The sequence below is a fragment of the Girardinichthys multiradiatus genome, chromosome 22 (genome assembly GCF_021462225.1).
Source record: "Girardinichthys multiradiatus isolate DD_20200921_A chromosome 22, DD_fGirMul_XY1, whole genome shotgun sequence".
NCBI lineage: Eukaryota > Metazoa > Chordata > Actinopteri > Cyprinodontiformes > Goodeidae > Girardinichthys > Girardinichthys multiradiatus.
This window is the reverse complement of record NC_061814.1, coordinates 5506165-5524278: the sequence shown is the minus strand read 5'-3', so window position 1 is coordinate 5524278 and position 18114 is coordinate 5506165. Positions and strand designations below refer to the sequence as shown.

The window sequence follows — 18114 nt, the reverse complement described above, 5'->3', positions numbered from 1 at the left end:
AAGCAGAGAAACCCAGACTTCCCTCTCCCCAGCCACTTGGGACAGCTCGTCCAGGGGAATCCCAAGGTGCTCCCAGGCCAGCCGAGAAACAATAGTAGCGTGTCCTGGGTCTTCCTCTGGGCCTCCTCCCAGTGGAACATGCCTGGAACACCTCGCCAGGGAGGTATCCAGGAGGCATCCTTACCAGATGTCCGAGCCACCTAAACTGGCTCCTCTCGACGTGGAGAAGCAGTGGCTCTACTCCGAGTCCCTCCCGGATGAGCAAGCTTCTCACCCTATCTCTAAGGGAGAGGCCAGGCGCCCTGCGGAGGAAACTCAATTCAGCTGCTTGAATCCGTGATCCCGTTCTTTCGGTCATGCCCCAAAGCTCATGACCATAGATGAGGGTAGGAACGTAGATCAATCGGTAAATCGAGAGCTTTGCTTTTTGACTCAGCTCTCTCTTGACCACGACAGACCGGTACAGCGCCCACATCACAGCTGACGCAGCACCAATCCGTCTATTGATCTCCCGCTCCATTTATCCCTCATTTGTGAACAAGACCCCAAGATACTTGAACTCCTCCACTTGAGGCAGGACCTCCCCTCCAACCCAGAGAAGGCACTCTACCCTTTTCCGGCTTAAGACCATGGCCTCGGCTTTGGAGGCACTGATTCTCATCCCGGCTGATTCACACTCGGCTGCGAACTATTACAGTGAGAGCTGTAGATCATGAGCTGATGAAGCCAATAGAACCACATCATCCGCAAAAAAACAGAGATGCAATCCTAAGGCCACCAGAACGGATGCCCTCGACACCTTGGCTGCGCCTAGAAATCGGTGACAAGGGCAACCTTGGCGGAGTCCAACCCTCACCGGAAAAGAGTCCGACATACTGCCGGCAATGCAGACCAATCTCTGACACCGGTCACACAGGGACCTAACAGCCCGTATCAAAGGGCCTGGTACCCCATATTCCCGGGGTACCCACCACAGGATTCCCCGAGGGACATGATTGAATGCCTTCTCCAAGTCCACAAAGCACATGTAGACTGGTTGGGCGAACTCCCATGCACCCTCCAGGACCCTGCTGAGGGTGTAGAGCTGGTCAAGTGTTCCACGGCCAGGACGAAAAACCACACTGCTCTTCCTAAATCTGAGGTTCGACTAGCCGACGGACCCTCCTCTCCAGGGCCCCCTGAATAGACCTTACCAGGGAAGCTTAAGAGTGTGACTCCCCTATAGTTAGAACACACTCTACGTACCCAAACAACGATTTCCTTTATGGGAGAAGCAGTGGTTTAGGATTTACCTGCAAACAGACTGGACTGGAGATGTAACAGTATTGCTGTCTACAATAGGAGTAAGCAGACTGCCCTCCTTAAGCAGGCATAGATCCTTCAATGCGCTGCATATCTTGTGTAAGTCTGTTGTGGAAAGTGCAGTCTCAATCTGCGGTCATCTGATGGAGTAGCAGCATCAGAACATGTGCCTTAAGAAAGCAACCTGATAAAAAAGGTTGGATCTGTTTTCGAGGTTGCTCTCGGGCTTTCAGAGACGTTTTCAAAAAGAAGGCAGCTTCATAAAAGTTAAAAGCATAACATAATAGTCCAGCCATCCTCTTTATGACAAAGTATCTGAACAACAGAGTATTGTTCTGGCCACAATTAAGGAACTTGAGTAATGACAGCTCCAACTACCCTATTAATCCCTTCAGGATTAATAAAGAATAATTACGTTCAACTGATTACCACATTTTAAATAGCATTTATGAAAACCTAACTGTTGGAACTTTTTTTTATTTACTAAAACCATGAGAAATGCAGTATATTTTTGATGACATCCAGGTCAGATAAAATCCTGAGTGCTAATAGGAAGGAGGAAGTCTCTCTACCAATCTAATTAAAATAATTTTCCTATTTAGGAAATGACACCAAAGTTAGGGCAAAAATTAATACTGCTTAAAATTATTTTCAATCAACCAATAAGTTAGTTTCTGATAGGAAATGCGACAGGCATTACACATAAACTAAGAGAAAAATAATGTTTTTTTATACAAAAGTAGAATATTGAAAAGGCATATCTGCTTTGTTCATTTATCAGTCAAAAAATATGTATTGACATTACAGCAGTCAAAGCATTTTCTAATTGTGGACCAGCTTTTTGCATGTTTTCACAGATAATTTGATGAATTATCATTGGTCCAACTATTTAAGGTTGGAAGGGCTTCTTACCTTCACCCTTCAGCTCCTTCCACAGATTCTATGTCAGATTCAAATAAGGACTCTGGCTATGCCATTCAAAAGTGTTACCATTACATCAGCCAGAAGAAACATGCTGGTACAGCGTTTAAACTGGCTACTCAAACGTATGTTCCACCTTAAACAGGACCATGCATGACACCTACCTTTTATGTTGTTGAGTATTTCCTTTAGATGGCCAAAGCTGTTCAGTAATGGGTCTTGTTCCTCATCCTGTCCAGAGAAACATTTAGAGTTTGTTGAAGTGGAGTTCTGTTATAGTTTTTCTTTGTGAACTGAGATTTAAAATGGCAAAATTAGTAATTACAATGTACCAGTGAGGTATGGTTACTCCATCGAGAGTTTCTCTTGATAGCGCCAACAACCGTGGTTATTTCACCTTGCACAATGTAGATGCTTTTGTCCACCATGCTGCTTCTCTAAGAAAGAAGAAGAATACAAGAGAATTCAGTTTAGGGCTTTAAAAAGAAAAACAAGGACTGTAAAACAGCTACACTGCATGCACTTGGACAGTTATACATTGTTTCCAACAGTAATGCCTAAATAATTTCTACTTTATAATATATAACACATGGTACAGACATTTGTTCTGAAAGCCAATTTGCATTTTTACAGCCTTTGGAGCAATTAATGGTTTTTTTAACACCAGTTTTTGCAAATTTTCATCTAGTCAAACATTGACACTGTCATGTTACGTGTTGTCTTCTTCATCTCTTCCTTGCTAATCTACACATGGGTCAAACTGCTACTAAATATGTATACTTATATTAAATGGTAAATCTGTATGGTACATTCCCAGCATTAAAATAATAATTTAAATCTCAAGCCAAAGCTTTTTGTTATGGGTTGTTCAAAAAGCCAGTTTTATTATGATATGAACAATGGCAAACTGACCACTAGAGGAATCATGCAAACCACATGTCTAACATAAAAAAATCATCTGCCAATCCTTAAATGATGTACAAATTGGCAGAACCAAAACTTTATGAAACATCAAACTTTGAGTTAATAACAAAGACAAATCCCAAATTCTCAGACACATTAAGTTACATAAATCTTTATTCTATATTTCCATCTTTGTTTGTGAGGTTTAGTTTGCTTTAAGACCTGTTTCTGAATAGTAAAAACCTTTAACCAGACACCTGAATACTTTCTGCACCTCAAGTTTCTCACAACTCCATCACCACCGCTTTATAAGGTCAAAGTGACATCTTTTTTCTTCATACAGACTGAAAGCAATGCAAATAAATGATACAGGCACACATTCTTTACTAGATTATGGCAAAAATAGATGTTTTGAAAACAATGTAATTAAACAGAAATATATAGTTGAAAAGTGTTTGTCAAATATTGCAAATTTCAGAAAGGAGCTAAAATGCTTTGAGGAAGTGATGCATTTTTTCTGCTGTGGTTATGAATAGAAGGGCTCTGCTAGAGCTGCACAATATTAGGGAAACATGTGATAATGTTGAGGAATGCTACAACAATGATATGATTTGTTATAAATGAACAAATAATTAAACAATGTTAATGTCTGTGCTTCTAGTTAGAATAACATAGAATAGAAATATCCTCTATTGTCCCATACTGGAAAAAAATCTGGTGTATAGGCAGCAAAGCAAAAGGCAAACAGAAGCATGAAGGACATAAAAACCAAAAAATAAGGATTGACTGTGCAGGAAGGGAAACATTTACAGCATAAGATGTTATTAAAAAAGGCCATACTCAGATTTAATGAAATATGCAACTGAGTAGGGCAATTCTGAAAATGTACAAAATGCGCATTTATGATTGTGAAATAAAAAAAGACTACAAGACACTGAAAAATTGTGCAAATATTAGCAGGGATGCAAACACTTATTTAGTTGTTGAGAGCAGTAATGGTTAAGTCCAACAGCTGCTGGGAAGATCTCAGTCTGCTTGCCAGGTAATCTGCTCTGGCCTTTCCTGCAAAGAGCATAAGTGTTGTAAAATTCATCTTTAAAAACAAAGTTTAAAGAAAAAGTGGCTTCTGGCCAAGGTCTACTGTTTTGGATTTAAAACAACTTAAGCTGTAGGGACACACTGATTTTGAAAAGATTGCTTTCAACAGGTTTTTCTTTCACGACTGAAAGACTGAAGATCTTTTACACTTAACTGCTTCTGCCAAGGGATCACAGACTACATGATTTATAAAACCATCTAAAACTAAATGAACACATCGAACTCTCAAGGAATCTTTCTTCTTGAAGAAACAAACATAACAGTAGGTGGAGGTAATAGAAGATATTCTTAGAATTCAGACTGGCTATATTTCTCTTCCACCCCCCCAAGAAACAATTCAGTTTAATTCAGTTCATAAATACTTTATTCATCCCAAAGGGAAACTAAATGTTGTTGTAGCTCATATTCTGCAGGTTTCTTCAAAGAACTGTTGTAGATGCTGATGGCTGTGGGCAGGAAGGATCTCCTGTAGCAGTCTGTCTTACAGCAGCTCTGAAGATACCTCTGACTGAAGACATTGTTGTACAACAGTCTCATGAGGAGGATGCCTAGGGTTCTCCATAATGTTCTTCATTTCATGAAGAATCCTTCTTTGCACAACTCTGATGACTGCAGAACCATCTGAGTATTTCTGCAGATGACAGGAGCCTGCCTTGTACTGGACGTCTGAGGTGTGAACTGTGGTCTGTTTGTCAGGTAGTCTTTGATCCAGGAGATTGTTGAGGCCTCCATCTGAGTCTTCTGGAGTTTCTGACAAAGCAAATCAGGTTGAACTGTGTTAAATGGACTGGAAAAATCAAAGAACATGATCATCACAGTGCTGCTGGCTTCGTCCAGATGACAGTGGGTTTGTTGAAGCAGGTGTATAATGGCATCTTCAACTCCAACACCACAGCGATAAGCAAACTGAAAGGTTGGTCAACAGGAATCTTTCTAGGACCTTCATGATATGTGATGTCAGGGCAACAGGTCTATAGTCATTGGGAACTGATGGGTGAGTTTTATTTGGTACTGGAACAAGACAGGAGGTCTTCCACAACACTGGAACCTTCTTCTGGGTCAGGCTAAGATTGAAGAGGTGCTGCTGAATCCTACAGAGCTGCTCTGCACATGCCTTAAGGACTAGTGCTGACACCATCTGGACCTGCAGCCTTGTTCTGGTTCAATCTTTCCAGTTGCATCTTCACCTGACTTCTTGAGACACACAGGTGGAAGGTGGAGGCAAAGGGAGCATCACCATCTCCTGATTTGGTTGAAGGCAAACATGTAGAAGCAGAAGGGTCCATGGCTGAGGTGGAAGATAAAACATTTGAGGTGTGACAGGAAAGCTGTGGGTCCAAGGAGGGTGGGATGTCTGTTTGGCTGTGAACAGGAGAGGAGGATGCTGAGCTTGTTTCTGAACTGAACCTGCTGAAGAATGTATTTAGTTCCTTGGCTCTGTCTAGACATCCATCGGTCCGATCTCCAGCTTCTTCCTGTTCACCTTCTTGCTGTCTCTTATCTTGACTGAGTGGGGCTGAATGAAAAATAACAGAGCTACTCCAACCTGCTGCCACCTTGAGTGGCGCAATTCTAGAAACAAGAGATTTTAGTGCCAACTCTCCTTACTGACTGACACCAACCAGTGCAGATTGATGTAGACTTTTCCTGACTGTTATTGGAGGGTAAATCAGTTAAAACAAAAAGCATGCAATGTGTCCTCAGCTTTAAAGCTTAGTTTTTCTAATGTAAAATACTGTACTCTATGTATATATCCCTGAAACTAGCTGTGAGAGAATGTGACAGTAACAATTATAGCTTCACAATATCAGGAAAATATGTGTGATGCTTTTTCTGAAAAAAATCTATTTATATACTTTGCAGCAATCACTCACTCTTGTGATGACAGTGGAAAGAAAAAATGTCTTTCAACAGGAAGAAGCAGAACCAGTATCAAAAAATTTTAGTATTGTGAAAAGGTTCAAGATTGTTTGTGTCTCATTTAAGAAAGTGCAACTCATAACATTACATAGGCTTAGTGCATAATATAAGGGGACACATTCAGCTTTTCCATCCTTCCTTTTCACCCTTAAATAGAATAGAATATACTTTATTGATCCCAAGGGTAAACTGCTTATTTGTTGACAAGTTACTCCATCTAAGGCGTTAAATATTAATAATACAAATATAACCATAAGTGATAGAAATTTATAAGCAAGTAATTTAAATATGACTGAAAAATAAATATATATAAAATAATAAGCACGTATCTGGAAATATGTTAATCTGTAAATAAATCTAGAAATGAGTCCAGAGAAAAATTTGATTAAGTCACTCAGAGTTGGGCATTGTGAAGTCTGATGATTCCTGTGGTGCTCTGTGGTGCATTTCGGTATGATGAGTCTCTGGCTGAAGGTGCTCCTGTAGCCGGCCAGCACGTCATGAAGTGGTTGAGACTTATTGTCCAAGATGGCCTTCACCTTTGACAGGATCCTTCTCTCTGACACCACTGTCAGAGTCCAGCTTTACTCCAGCGACCTCGCTGGCCTTGCAGATCAGTCTGTTCAGTCTTATGGTGTCCTCTGCCCTCAGCCTACTGCTCCAGCATACCACAGCATACAGGATAGCACCGGCAACCACAGACTCATAGAACATTCTGAACAAGGTCCGGCAGATGTTGAAGGAGCTCAACCGCCTCAGAGAGGAGAAGCGACATTGGCCCTTCCCGTAGAGAGGATCAGTTGTCTTGACCCAGTCCAGTTTCTTATCAATGTGGAGTCCCAGATATTTATATTCCTCCACAATGTCCACACTGACCCTCTGGATGGAAACAGGTGTCACTGGCATCCTAGTCCCCCTCCTCAGAACCACCACCAGTTCCTTATTCTTTGTCACATTGAGCTGCAGGTGGTTCAGCCCACACCATGTGACAAATTTGCCCACAGCAGCTTTGTAGTCAACCTCATTGTCCTCTCTGATACAACCAATCGCAGCTGAGTCATCTGAGAACTTCTGTAGATGACAGGACTCAGTGCAAAAGCTGAAGTCAGTTGTATAGAGGGTGAAGAGGAAGGGAGAGAGGACAGTCCCTTGTGGAGCCCCTGTGTTGCTGACAACACTGTCTGACACAGTATCGCAGACACACAAACTGTGGTCTGCCAGTCAGATAGTCCACAATCCAGGACACAAGGTGGGGATCCATCTGCATCGCCATCAGCTTCTCATGCAGTACAGCCGGACGGATGGTGTTGAATGCACTGGAGAAGTCAAAAAACATTTAACAGTGCTCGCTGGCTGGTCCAGGTGAGTGTATACACGGTTGATGGCACGGTTGATGAAGATGATGGCATCCTCAACTCCAAGTTTAGGATGGTAGACAAACTGCAAGGGGTCCAAAGTGTGGTTGGACCAGGGGCTGGAGCTGCTCCAGCACGAGTCTCTCCAGAGTCTTTATGATGTGGGACCTCAGCGCCACAGGCCTGTAGTCCTTGGAGCCACAGGGACTTTGTGTCTTAGGCACCGGAACAATGTAGGATGTTTTCCACATCACAGGGACCCTCTGTAGGCACAGGCTCATGTTGAAAATATGCTGGAGGTCTCCACAGAGCTGGATGGCACAGGCTTTGCGCACCCTGGGCTCACAATATTAGGGCCTGCAGCCCTGTCAAGGTGGAGTCTCACCAGCTGTCTTCTAACATCTTCAGCAGGGATGTTTACTGTAGAGGTTACCGGATGAGAGTTGGAAGTAGGGTCACTGAGTAGAAGAGGAGGGAGGGAGGTGTGAAGGTGAGACTCGCATTGGGTTGAAGGACTCTGAGGAGGGGGAGGGCAGAGTGGGTGGGCAGCAGCAGTGGTATTTACTGCCTGCTGACCTGGACATGGTGATAGTCCTCATCCTTCTCCAGACCTCTCTGGTGTTTTTCTGTTAGAGTTTCCTCTCCAGCTTCCTCCTGTAATCCTCCTTAGCTCTTCTGATCTTCACCTTCAAGGACCTCTGTATTTCTCTGACATCATCCCTGTTGCCATCTCTGAAGGCCCTCTTCTTCCCATTCAGGATGCTTTTGATCTCCTTTGTTAGCCAGAGCTTGTTATTTGGGTAACAATAAACTGTAGGGACGATGGAGTCAACACAGAAGTTGATGTAGTGTGTGATGCACTCAGTGAGCTCACCAATGTCCTCCTTATTTGGCTCACAGAGAAACTGCCAGTTGGTGGCCTCAAATCCCTGTAGTGTCTCAGCGACCTCCTTTGACCACCTCCTCACTGTCCTTGTGGTTACAGCCTGGCTCTTCACCAGAGGAACATAACAAGGGCTGAGGTGCACCAGGTTATGATCAGACCAGCCCACTGGAGGGAGGGGAGAGGAACTGTATGAATCTTTTACGTTAGCAAACAGCAAGTCCAGAGTCCTCTCCTCTATGGTGGGACGGCTCACATACTGGGTGAAGTTGGGCAGTGTTTTGTCCATGGTGGCATGATTGAAATCACCCGAGATAGCCATGAATGTAGTCGGGCATCCAGTGTGCAAGCGAGCTACAGTGGAGTGGATGACGTCACAGGCCACCGTGGGGTTAGCAGAGGGAGGAATGTAAACACCATAATAACATGGGAATATTCACGGTGCAAGTAAAACGGGCAAAGACCAACCAGCAACAGTTCAACGTCCGGTCAACAGATTCGCTTCTTGACCGTTAGATGAGCAGGATTGCACTAACAGTTGTTTACTAGAATGGCAAGCACCTCTCCTTTTTGCTTACCGCTCTAGGTGCAATTCCTGTCAGCCCAAACAGTCTGGTAGGCCTGAATGGAGACATTGGCATCAGGAATGTCTGGAAGCAGCTATTTCTCCGTAAAACACATTAAGTTACACTCCCACTGGCTCCTGGCCAGCACCGTTAATTCCTCCATCTTGTTAGCCATCAAACTTACGTTGCCCATGGTAACAGAGGGGAGAGGTGGCTTAAATCGCCTCCTCTCCATAAGCCACTGTTGTTCCTTCCTTATTGCTCTCCTCTGCTGTCTGTTTCCTCCTCTGCAATCACAATGTGTCCTTCTCCAGTTCTCTTCAAGGATTTCTGTGGGTCTGGACACCATGCCTGCCGGCTTCAGCGCAATCAGCTGATCCCTGCTGTAAACAATGCGGCCAAGTTGTTGTACCCGGCACAGTAAAAAAAGTATTTCCACAGCAAAGAAAAAGATGAAGACTCTCTTAATCAACATTGTTGAAAATGAGCTTCTTCTAAAGTGCAAAAGAAATGTATGTAGAAAAATAAGTTATAAAACATATAAAAAGTAAAAACAGGATCAGGAGTAACCACAACAGGCTGCATACACGTTGGCGCATGCGCACAGGTATGGAGTTAAATTTGTCTCAATATTATTCAATCAAACAAAAAACTGATCTCAATCAAAAAAAACCTAATCTCAATCAAAAAAATATTATTCAATCAAAAAAAACTAATGTCAATCAAAAAATATTAAGTTGTGATCAAAACTTTCAGAGTTGTAACGATTTTTTTCTTTAAATGGAATATTTTATTTTGGGGAGAAAAAAGAATTGTTTGATAAAACTTGTTTTGATTAAAATGACTCATTTTTTCTCACAAAGAGAAAAAAGTTATTTGCAAAACATAAACTTTTATTTGCGCATGTCAAAAATCTTTGGTTACGAGTCTCGTTTTTTGGTTTTGACGCTCTCTATTTTTGGCTGAACTCAACGAATTTTGAGTTCTGGAAACATGAACATCCTGGGCGGGGCCTAAAGACGAACGTTGTAAGACGTTTCCCTATTGGTTAGCGCTGACTAAAGCCGCAGACTCTGATCCCCCGTATCTCTGAACTTCTGCTCGAACTGCAGGGCTTGCAGCGTTGCTTCAGTGAGGAGACATCTACAGAAGAAAACTGCGGTCAAGTGAGCCGACAGTCAGAAATACTCGGTCACACCAGCCGACACTAGCTCTGTCTTAAAGATTAGCGTAGCGCGTCCTTTCTGCTCCATTACTGTAATGCGCCGGAGCAGAAAGGACGCCGATCCTGGCAACGGTTGAGAAAATAAGAGGAAAACAGAAAAGTAACCTAGAGAACATTTATATTAATTACATTTTTACAACTTTCACATTCATGTTTTATGTAAAATAATAAATATTTTATATTTTACTGTACAGTTTTGGAGAAATATCTTGTCAAAATACCTCAAAATGCTCAACCATTATATGCATTTGTCCCACTTTCAAGAATTTATTTCTCCAAAACCATGAGAGGTGACAACACAATCATTCAGATTTTATTAGAGGGTTATCTATATTATAACCAGAATTAGTATTTCATAATTTCACTGTAGGTTTCTGGAGAAATACACAACTACCCCAACAAAGTACCAGAAACGCTTCTTTTTGGTGAGGTCGATGAGATCCTGGGAAGTGGTCTGGACAGTTTAAAGTGCAAGAGCATCCAGATCTCCTCTGACCTCTCCTGGACCGGAAACGCCCCTCGCCTGTTGAAGAAGGTACAACAACAGCTCTTCTTCATCAGGACATGAAAACAGACTGTTCTCTCTCCTCAGCTGCTTACAGATATCTACAGGGCCACAGTGGAAAGCACTCTGTGTCTCAGCATGACAGTGTGGTGAGGGAACTGCACAGGAGAGGAAGTATCACGGGTTGTGAGGACAACACACAGGATTATGGGATGCCATCTGCCCGACATGGACTCTGTTTTATACTACACTTGGGGTAGTTGTGTATTTCTCCAAACCTTTACAGTAAAATTATGAAATACTAATTCTGGTTATAGCGTAGATGACCCTCTGATAAAATCTGAATGAATGTGTTGTCGCCTCTCATGGTTTTGGAGAAATAAATTCCTGAAGGTGGGACAAATGCATATAATGGTTGAGCATTTTGAGGTATTTTGACAATATATTTCTCCAAAACTGTACAGTAAAATATAAAATATTTATTCTTTTACATAAAACATGAATGTGAAAGTTGTAAAAATGTAATTAATATAAATGTTCTGTAGGTTACTTTTCTGTTTTCCTCTTATTTTCTCAACCGTTGCCAGGATCGGCGTCCTTTCTGCTCCATTACCGTAATGCGCCTTGTATGCCAGACGGTAATCTTTAAGAGAGAGCTAGGGTCGGCTGGTGTGACCGCGTATTTCTGACTGTTGGCTCACTTAACCGCAGTTTTCTTCTGTACAGTTGATGTCTCCTCACTGAAGCAACGCTGCAAGCCCTGCAGTTCGAGCAGAAGTTCAGAGATGCGGGGGATCAGAGTCTGCTGCTTTAGTCAGCGCTAACCAATAGGGAAATGTCTTACATCGTTCGTCTTTAGGCCCCGCCCAGGATGTTCATGTTCCCAGGACTCAAAATTCGTTGAGTTCAACCAAAAACAGAGAGCGTCAAAACCAAAAAAGCGAGACTCGTAACCAAAGATGTTTGACATGCGCAAATAAAAGTTTATGTTTTGCAAATAACTTTTTTCTCTTTGTGAGAAAAAATGAGTCATTTTAATCAAAAAAAGTTTTATCAAACAATTTTTTTTCTCCCCAAAATAAAATATTCCATTTAAAAAAAAAAAATCGTTACAGCTCTGAAAGTTTTGATCACAACTTCATATTTTTTGATTGAGATTAGTTTTTTTTTATTGAATATAATTTTTTTGATTGAGATTAGGTTTTTTTTGATTGAGATTAGTTTTTTGTTTGATTGAATAATATTGAGACAAATTTAACTCCATACACAGGAACAATCATTCAGTTGTGGTCTTTATAAAGTGGAACTGCAATGCCTTGATATTATAGCTCTACAGGCCCGTCTTTTACTCCTGTTCTGAGGTGTGTCTAAGAGCAACTTGATTTGGTGCCGCCTCTTTAAATGCTGTTAAGGCACTTCACACCCCGCCCCCATTAAAGTCAAAGAGTGCTTCACGCCACCCAGTTCAGCCATTTTTGTAGCTTGACAACAGAGATACAATTATGTAACGCTGCAGAAACTAGACAAAGATGACAAAAACATTGCCAAACTGTTTATGTAATAATACTACTCAAAACACGCAGTACGATTCTGTCCTCAAAGAGCTAAAAAGGAACACACAGCACCAACATAAGCAGAAGGCACAATGCTACTGCTATCAAAACAATGGCTAGGATGTCATATCAACACAAAATAAATTCATGTCTAAAATAAAGTTTGTTGAAATTCCAGCCTGGTTACTGATGTGGGAACATTTCCATGAAAAATAAAATTTTACCTGGCAATTCGAAGAGGTTCTGATGCTGGGGTACAGTGTAATAATTTGGGTGGGTTAATACACCCAACAACCAAACATTTAGCACTTATCCTCTTCCAGCATTGACATACTTCAACTTGGACTACAAGAAATAAAAATGTCGGATACGCGACATCGGCTAGTCAAAAATCCAAGACCTTATTTATCTGTTCTGCAGCAAATATTGTAACAGTTAGGTATAGTTCAAACAATGTAAAAGATGATAGAGGCAACTAAATGGACTGAATAATATGACCCAAACAGAATATAAAGATATCTACGCAGCACCGGGAGAAACTAAATTAAACTTTTTTGCACTCCTACAGACTCAAAGTACACAACAAAATGTATAAAAAGGGCCAAAAAAAGTGGATTTTGCATGATATGTCACGTTTAAGTAAAATATGTCAAGCATTTATTTTTTGGAATTTTGATGATTAAAACTGACAGATAATGAAAACCCAAACCTCCGTGTAGGGCTGCTCAATATGAGGAAAATCTAATGTCTAGATATGTTTTTGGCTATATCACGATATATACATCATATTTTTAAATAACCTTCAAAATCAAATGTTATTTCAACCATATAGTGCCCAAAGTTGCACTGGTGTGCAATTCAAATCAACCATTCATTTTTTTTATTTGAACACAAAAAATTTGAATGAATTTAAGTGTTTTATTTGAAACATTTTTACCCATCAGTTGCACACAGAAGTTTTTCCCATATGACAACACAGTCATAGCATGTCTTTCTCTCTGTTCAGCACAGCACTAGCGTCTTGGGAGGATTGTTGAGCAAAATCCATAAAATAATTTTGGGGAGCTTCACAAGGAGTGGACTGAGGATGAAGTCAACGCATCAAGGGCCACTATGCACAGATAGTCCTACACATGGGTTAAAAATAGCGCATTTCTAGATTCAAGCCACTTCTTTACCAGAGACAACGTCACAAGTGTTTTGGAATTCAAGGTCCCAGAGTCTGGTGGAAAAGTCGAGAGATCCAGAATTTACGTTGCTTAAAATCCAGTGTGGGGTTTCCATTGTCAGTGATGGTTTGTGGTGCCATGTCATCTGCTGGTGTTGGTCCATTGTGTTTCTGAAGTCCACAGTCAATGGTGCATGTTCATGTTTTGTCCAGCTGATCCCAAATCAGCCAGGAGTTAGAAGTTGGACTTTTAAAAGTTTTTCATTCAAAGCAACTGTGGTCTGTACCTCGTGGTTTGACCCCTCTTTGCTCCAGTTTTATTGCCGGTAATTTTCCACTGAATTCCCGCCTCAGAGTTTATGACTCTTTGTTCGAGATTTTGTGCGATCAGCTGATAGTGGCTAAGAGCACCAAGCTCACCGTTTTATCAGCTGACTGCTGGAATTGAGACATCAACACCCCAGGAGGGCTTCTCTTTCCATTTAACCCAAATTACATTTTGTCCATAAAACTACTGGTTTGATCATAGACACTAAATACGCATATATTTTTCTTTTACTATTATTGTTAGGTAGTCATTTTTATCCCCTTTGTGTAGAATAGTGCTTGTTAGTTAGGTGAAGGTTTTTGGACCAGAATAATGGTATATCAGAATTATTTGGCTTCAATAAATCTTCATATATATAACTAAGAGAAGCGTTTGAGTTTATTTCGTGCAAGAGTGATTTATCTGTCAAAACAAGGTCGAATATCCTCCACCTTCAGTGAAGTGGTTCAATGAACAGTGACAGTTTGTGGTTTTGGTTAATAATTATTAAGAGCTTTGAGCCCATAATCACAACACCAGAGGACATCTCTGATTTCTATTCGTAAGTAATGATTTTTGGTTAAAAAATTAAATTTTTTTTAGATTATGATTTTAAATTATAATTCTTGATAAATATTAATTAATCAATAATAATAATCCTTACACATTCGAGGCACCCCAGTCTCCAGCAGCTGCTCCCTAATGGTGTGACCTCAATGAGCTGGAGCACTTTTCTCCATGAAGATGAAACCAGGTCTGTGTTGTTTAATGCAGGGACACAGTGACTGAGTTAATGATGTTATTCAGGTAGTATGGGCTAGTCACTGTACCATCCATAAAATGTAGGCCAGTTCTGTGTTGACCAGACACACCTGCCCACACTGCAGCACCACCACCACCGAAGGCTGGTCTGGTGACAACAGTAACTGATGCATAGAGCTCTCCTTGATGTCTCCAACATCATTTCTGCTCAACGTGAATCAGCTTTCATCAGAGAACATCGCTGAGGCCCACTGGTCCCACATCCAGAGGAAATACTCCCTGGCCCATGCAAGACGACGATGCCTGTAGCTGGTGGTGTGGTCAGGTACCTTTGCAGGTCGTCTAGTACACAGACCACCCTGATGTAAACTGCTTCAAATGGTCTAACATTACCTTTTAACCTGTACCTGGAGTTGAGTGTCCATCATACAGTTCTGCAGAGCACCGTTCACAATGAAGCGGTCTTCAGTGGGATGTGGCCAAAGGAGTCTTCAAGACTCTCTCTGTATCTCTGTTGCAACCTGCTGATGACACTCTGTGTTCCTCTAAGCTCAGTGGCCACCTCCATCTGAGAACTTTCTGTTTGAAGCCTTGCCGTGGTGAGGTACTGTTGATCAATTGTTAAGCGTGGTCTTGGTCTCATGATGTCTGAATGTGAACAGCATGATGAGGAGGACTGTTTAAATCGCAATTCTAATAGAACCAGGAGGTTTATTGGTTGGTTTATGAATCAAACACCTGTTGTGTATTTAGCTGTTAAACTCTTTAGTAGAGAACAGCAAGTTATGCAAAAATGAAACATTGGACAGTTGGACATGTGCATTTAAATGTTTAGAGAAGGTCACATTAGGTTCACCTTTAAAGGTTATAGTGTATTTTGGGTTCATTCTGAAATTTAACCCGTAACCTGAATATTCCCAACTTTTTGTGACTAGTGTTTTTTCTTTATTGATCTAATGTAATATAAAATGTCTCGGAGACACTGAATTTTGGGTTTTCATTATCTGTAAGCCATAATCAATGTTCGATGAAATAAAGGCTTGAAACATTTCACTATGTGTAATTAATCTATTTAATATCAGTTTTACTTTCAGAAGAGAAATTTACTGTTTTTACGATATATAAATTTTTTGAGAAGTACCTGTATATTGTGCAGCTCTAGTAACAACTCATCAGTCTAACTAGCCACAGGTAATGAGACAAACCCTGCCCAACCACTGGAGGAAATTATACCATAAGCCAGAAAACAAAAGATTATTGTGTACATAAAGGCCAGGCACTAAAACACAGCCAATGTACTGCATTTACTGTAGAGAATGTTGCTAAAGGCTGGCCGTTAACAGCGTTTGTGTTGTTGGAGTAACAACATTGACACAAAAAGTGTCCAGCATCTCAAAGAAAAGACTGACTGATTTTGCTTTATCACACCGTTGTTCCCACACTTGACAGTTATTTCCTAGCCTAATGTACATGAAGGAATATGGCACAAAGATGTTCTGATCACCCACACAAACGTCTGGGGCAAACAGAATGTATGAGTCCAAATAAAGCAAAGGAGTCAGGGCAAGAGCCAACCAGAACCAGCACCAATTCCTCTTTATCTGTCAATGATTTTGGCCTTCATAATCTTCAATAGCATGGAACACAAAAAAAAAAGAAAAAAAATACAAATTAAAGGGAAGACATGTGAAAGTTTAAGTGCACCGGTGCAATCGGGGAAAAACGTATACCAACAGCTGATAGGTTTTTTGTCCTTAAGTTATATCCTATCTAGTGTTCAAACTACATGAATTTCACAGAAGCGTGTGATTTTATTTTTATTTCCATGTATGCTTATACACAGTTAAGAAATGTATGAGCACAAGCTGGCACATAAAGGTATAAAGCCTAATCGAAATCTAATCAAAAAGGTTTACATGCAGTTAGACTAGAAAACTAAAGTTGTTGGCCTAATGTTTTTCTTTCTTAAATTTACAATAAAAGGACTACAGTGCTTGTTATCCTACCTTTACTGCACTGTGCACACATGGATATTTGTATAATTCTCAAAAATGAAACACTACTGCTGTGCATATGCTGCATACTTTTCATTGGGTTTTAGGCATGTGTGTTTCATCCAAGACAGATAAGAAAATAAACTAAGACAACTTACATTACATTAATTAGAGCATTAGATTGCTTCCTGCTAACTGAACTTTAGACTGAAAGTGTAGGACTCTGAATAATTCAATAAAAGGCCTAAGGTAGATATAACATTTGGTCCCTGCCCAATAGACCTGAATTTCATCTATGGTATTATGTTTTTCTTAAAGCATGTTCACCTTACTCTTCAGACGAACTGTCAAACTACACATTATTAAAAGAACCTGTTAGTAATTAACGATTAAAATTTGGCTTCTTAGTTGTATTTGCTCTGCAACAATTATACTTATATTCTAATTACCTCACAAAGCTCCTGAGACTTATTTCTAAGCATGACACTCTTTTGTTTTTACTCTAAGGATCTTTTCCCATCACAATGGTAGAAACAGATTTCCATCTAATGTGAGCATTGGCCAGTCTGCGCTACTTTTATATAATGACTACCTGCTGGCTGTCTGAATAATTTAGTGTTAATAAACAGGCAGGCAGCAATTTTAGACTAATTTCGTCACAAAGACAAAAGAGTATCAATGGACTCGTCATCAAATTCACAAAGCGCGAGATGTTATAGCAATTTATTACGACGAAGTAAAACCCAACATTAACCAGACATTTTTGGACGCTAATAAAATAAACGCATAAACGTTTATTTCGCTGCAAAACTACGATGCTGACGTTTACAGTGAAGTTGTAAGTTAGAATATTTTTTAGGCCCATTCTGATATTACAATATGCCACACAAATATATATCAGTTTCTCCCAACAAGCCCAAGAGCGTATGTGTTAACCAGCTGACAAATAATTAACAGTTGATGTGGCAGCTAGCATGTAGCTTCATTAGCTTGTGTTATTCATGACATCCTGATTTGCTCCAAATACGTATCTGTGAATCGGGTACTTAGGTGAACAGCAATTGGACACATACATAGTTGCCCTGTTTAACAATAAGAGATTCAAGACAATTACCTTCTTGAGGCTGTTGAGTCCTGATGGAGCTAATGCTGCCTTTCTCGGCAAGCTAAAAGGGCTAGCCGGACAACAGTGAATCAATAGGACCAAAGTTCAGCTCCCTGCTAGAAACAGACAAACCACAATGCTCAGACATTCCACGGCTTCACAGCGTGGTCTCTCCCATCAGTGCATAATCAATCAATACATCGCAAACTGTCCATAAATGAACAGATTAAAGCATTTCCTATAACTGTCACCCCGGCTTTGGTAAACACACTGACGTGGAAATGCTGTGCCTCGCTAACCTAACATGACGTTAAATATTTGATTGACATCTTAAACAAATCATTACATTTAAATGTTAACTTTGTTTTGAGAAACAATAATTTGCTCTCTCTCCAATAATTAGGACACAGTAAGTCTCGTGATATTTTGTAATAAACCGAAGAGATTATTTTTTGGAAAATGATATGTTATAATATGATGAGGGCGGGACAAAGTGAGCAGGAGAAGAGCAAAGGTAGGTTGCACCTACGTTATGACGACAGCTCGG

At 40.6% G+C, this 18114-nt stretch overlaps 1 protein-coding gene across 1 annotated transcript in view; it reads right to left on the bottom strand.

Annotated features, from left to right (window-relative positions):
- Nucleotides 1-17855, bottom strand: part of gbf1 (golgi brefeldin A resistant guanine nucleotide exchange factor 1) — a 118542-nt gene extending 100687 nt beyond the window's left edge. The window contains exons 1-3 of the mRNA XM_047351973.1: nucleotides 17577-17855; nucleotides 2556-2660; nucleotides 2388-2454 (exon numbers count right to left, since the gene is read on the bottom strand). Coding sequence (XP_047207929.1) covers nucleotides 2388-2454; nucleotides 2556-2651 — 163 coding nt within the window. The 5' untranslated portion in view covers nucleotides 2652-2660; nucleotides 17577-17855. The remainder of the gene's footprint in view (nucleotides 1-2387; nucleotides 2455-2555; nucleotides 2661-17576) is intronic.
- Between the last annotated feature and the right edge of the window lie 259 nt (nucleotides 17856-18114).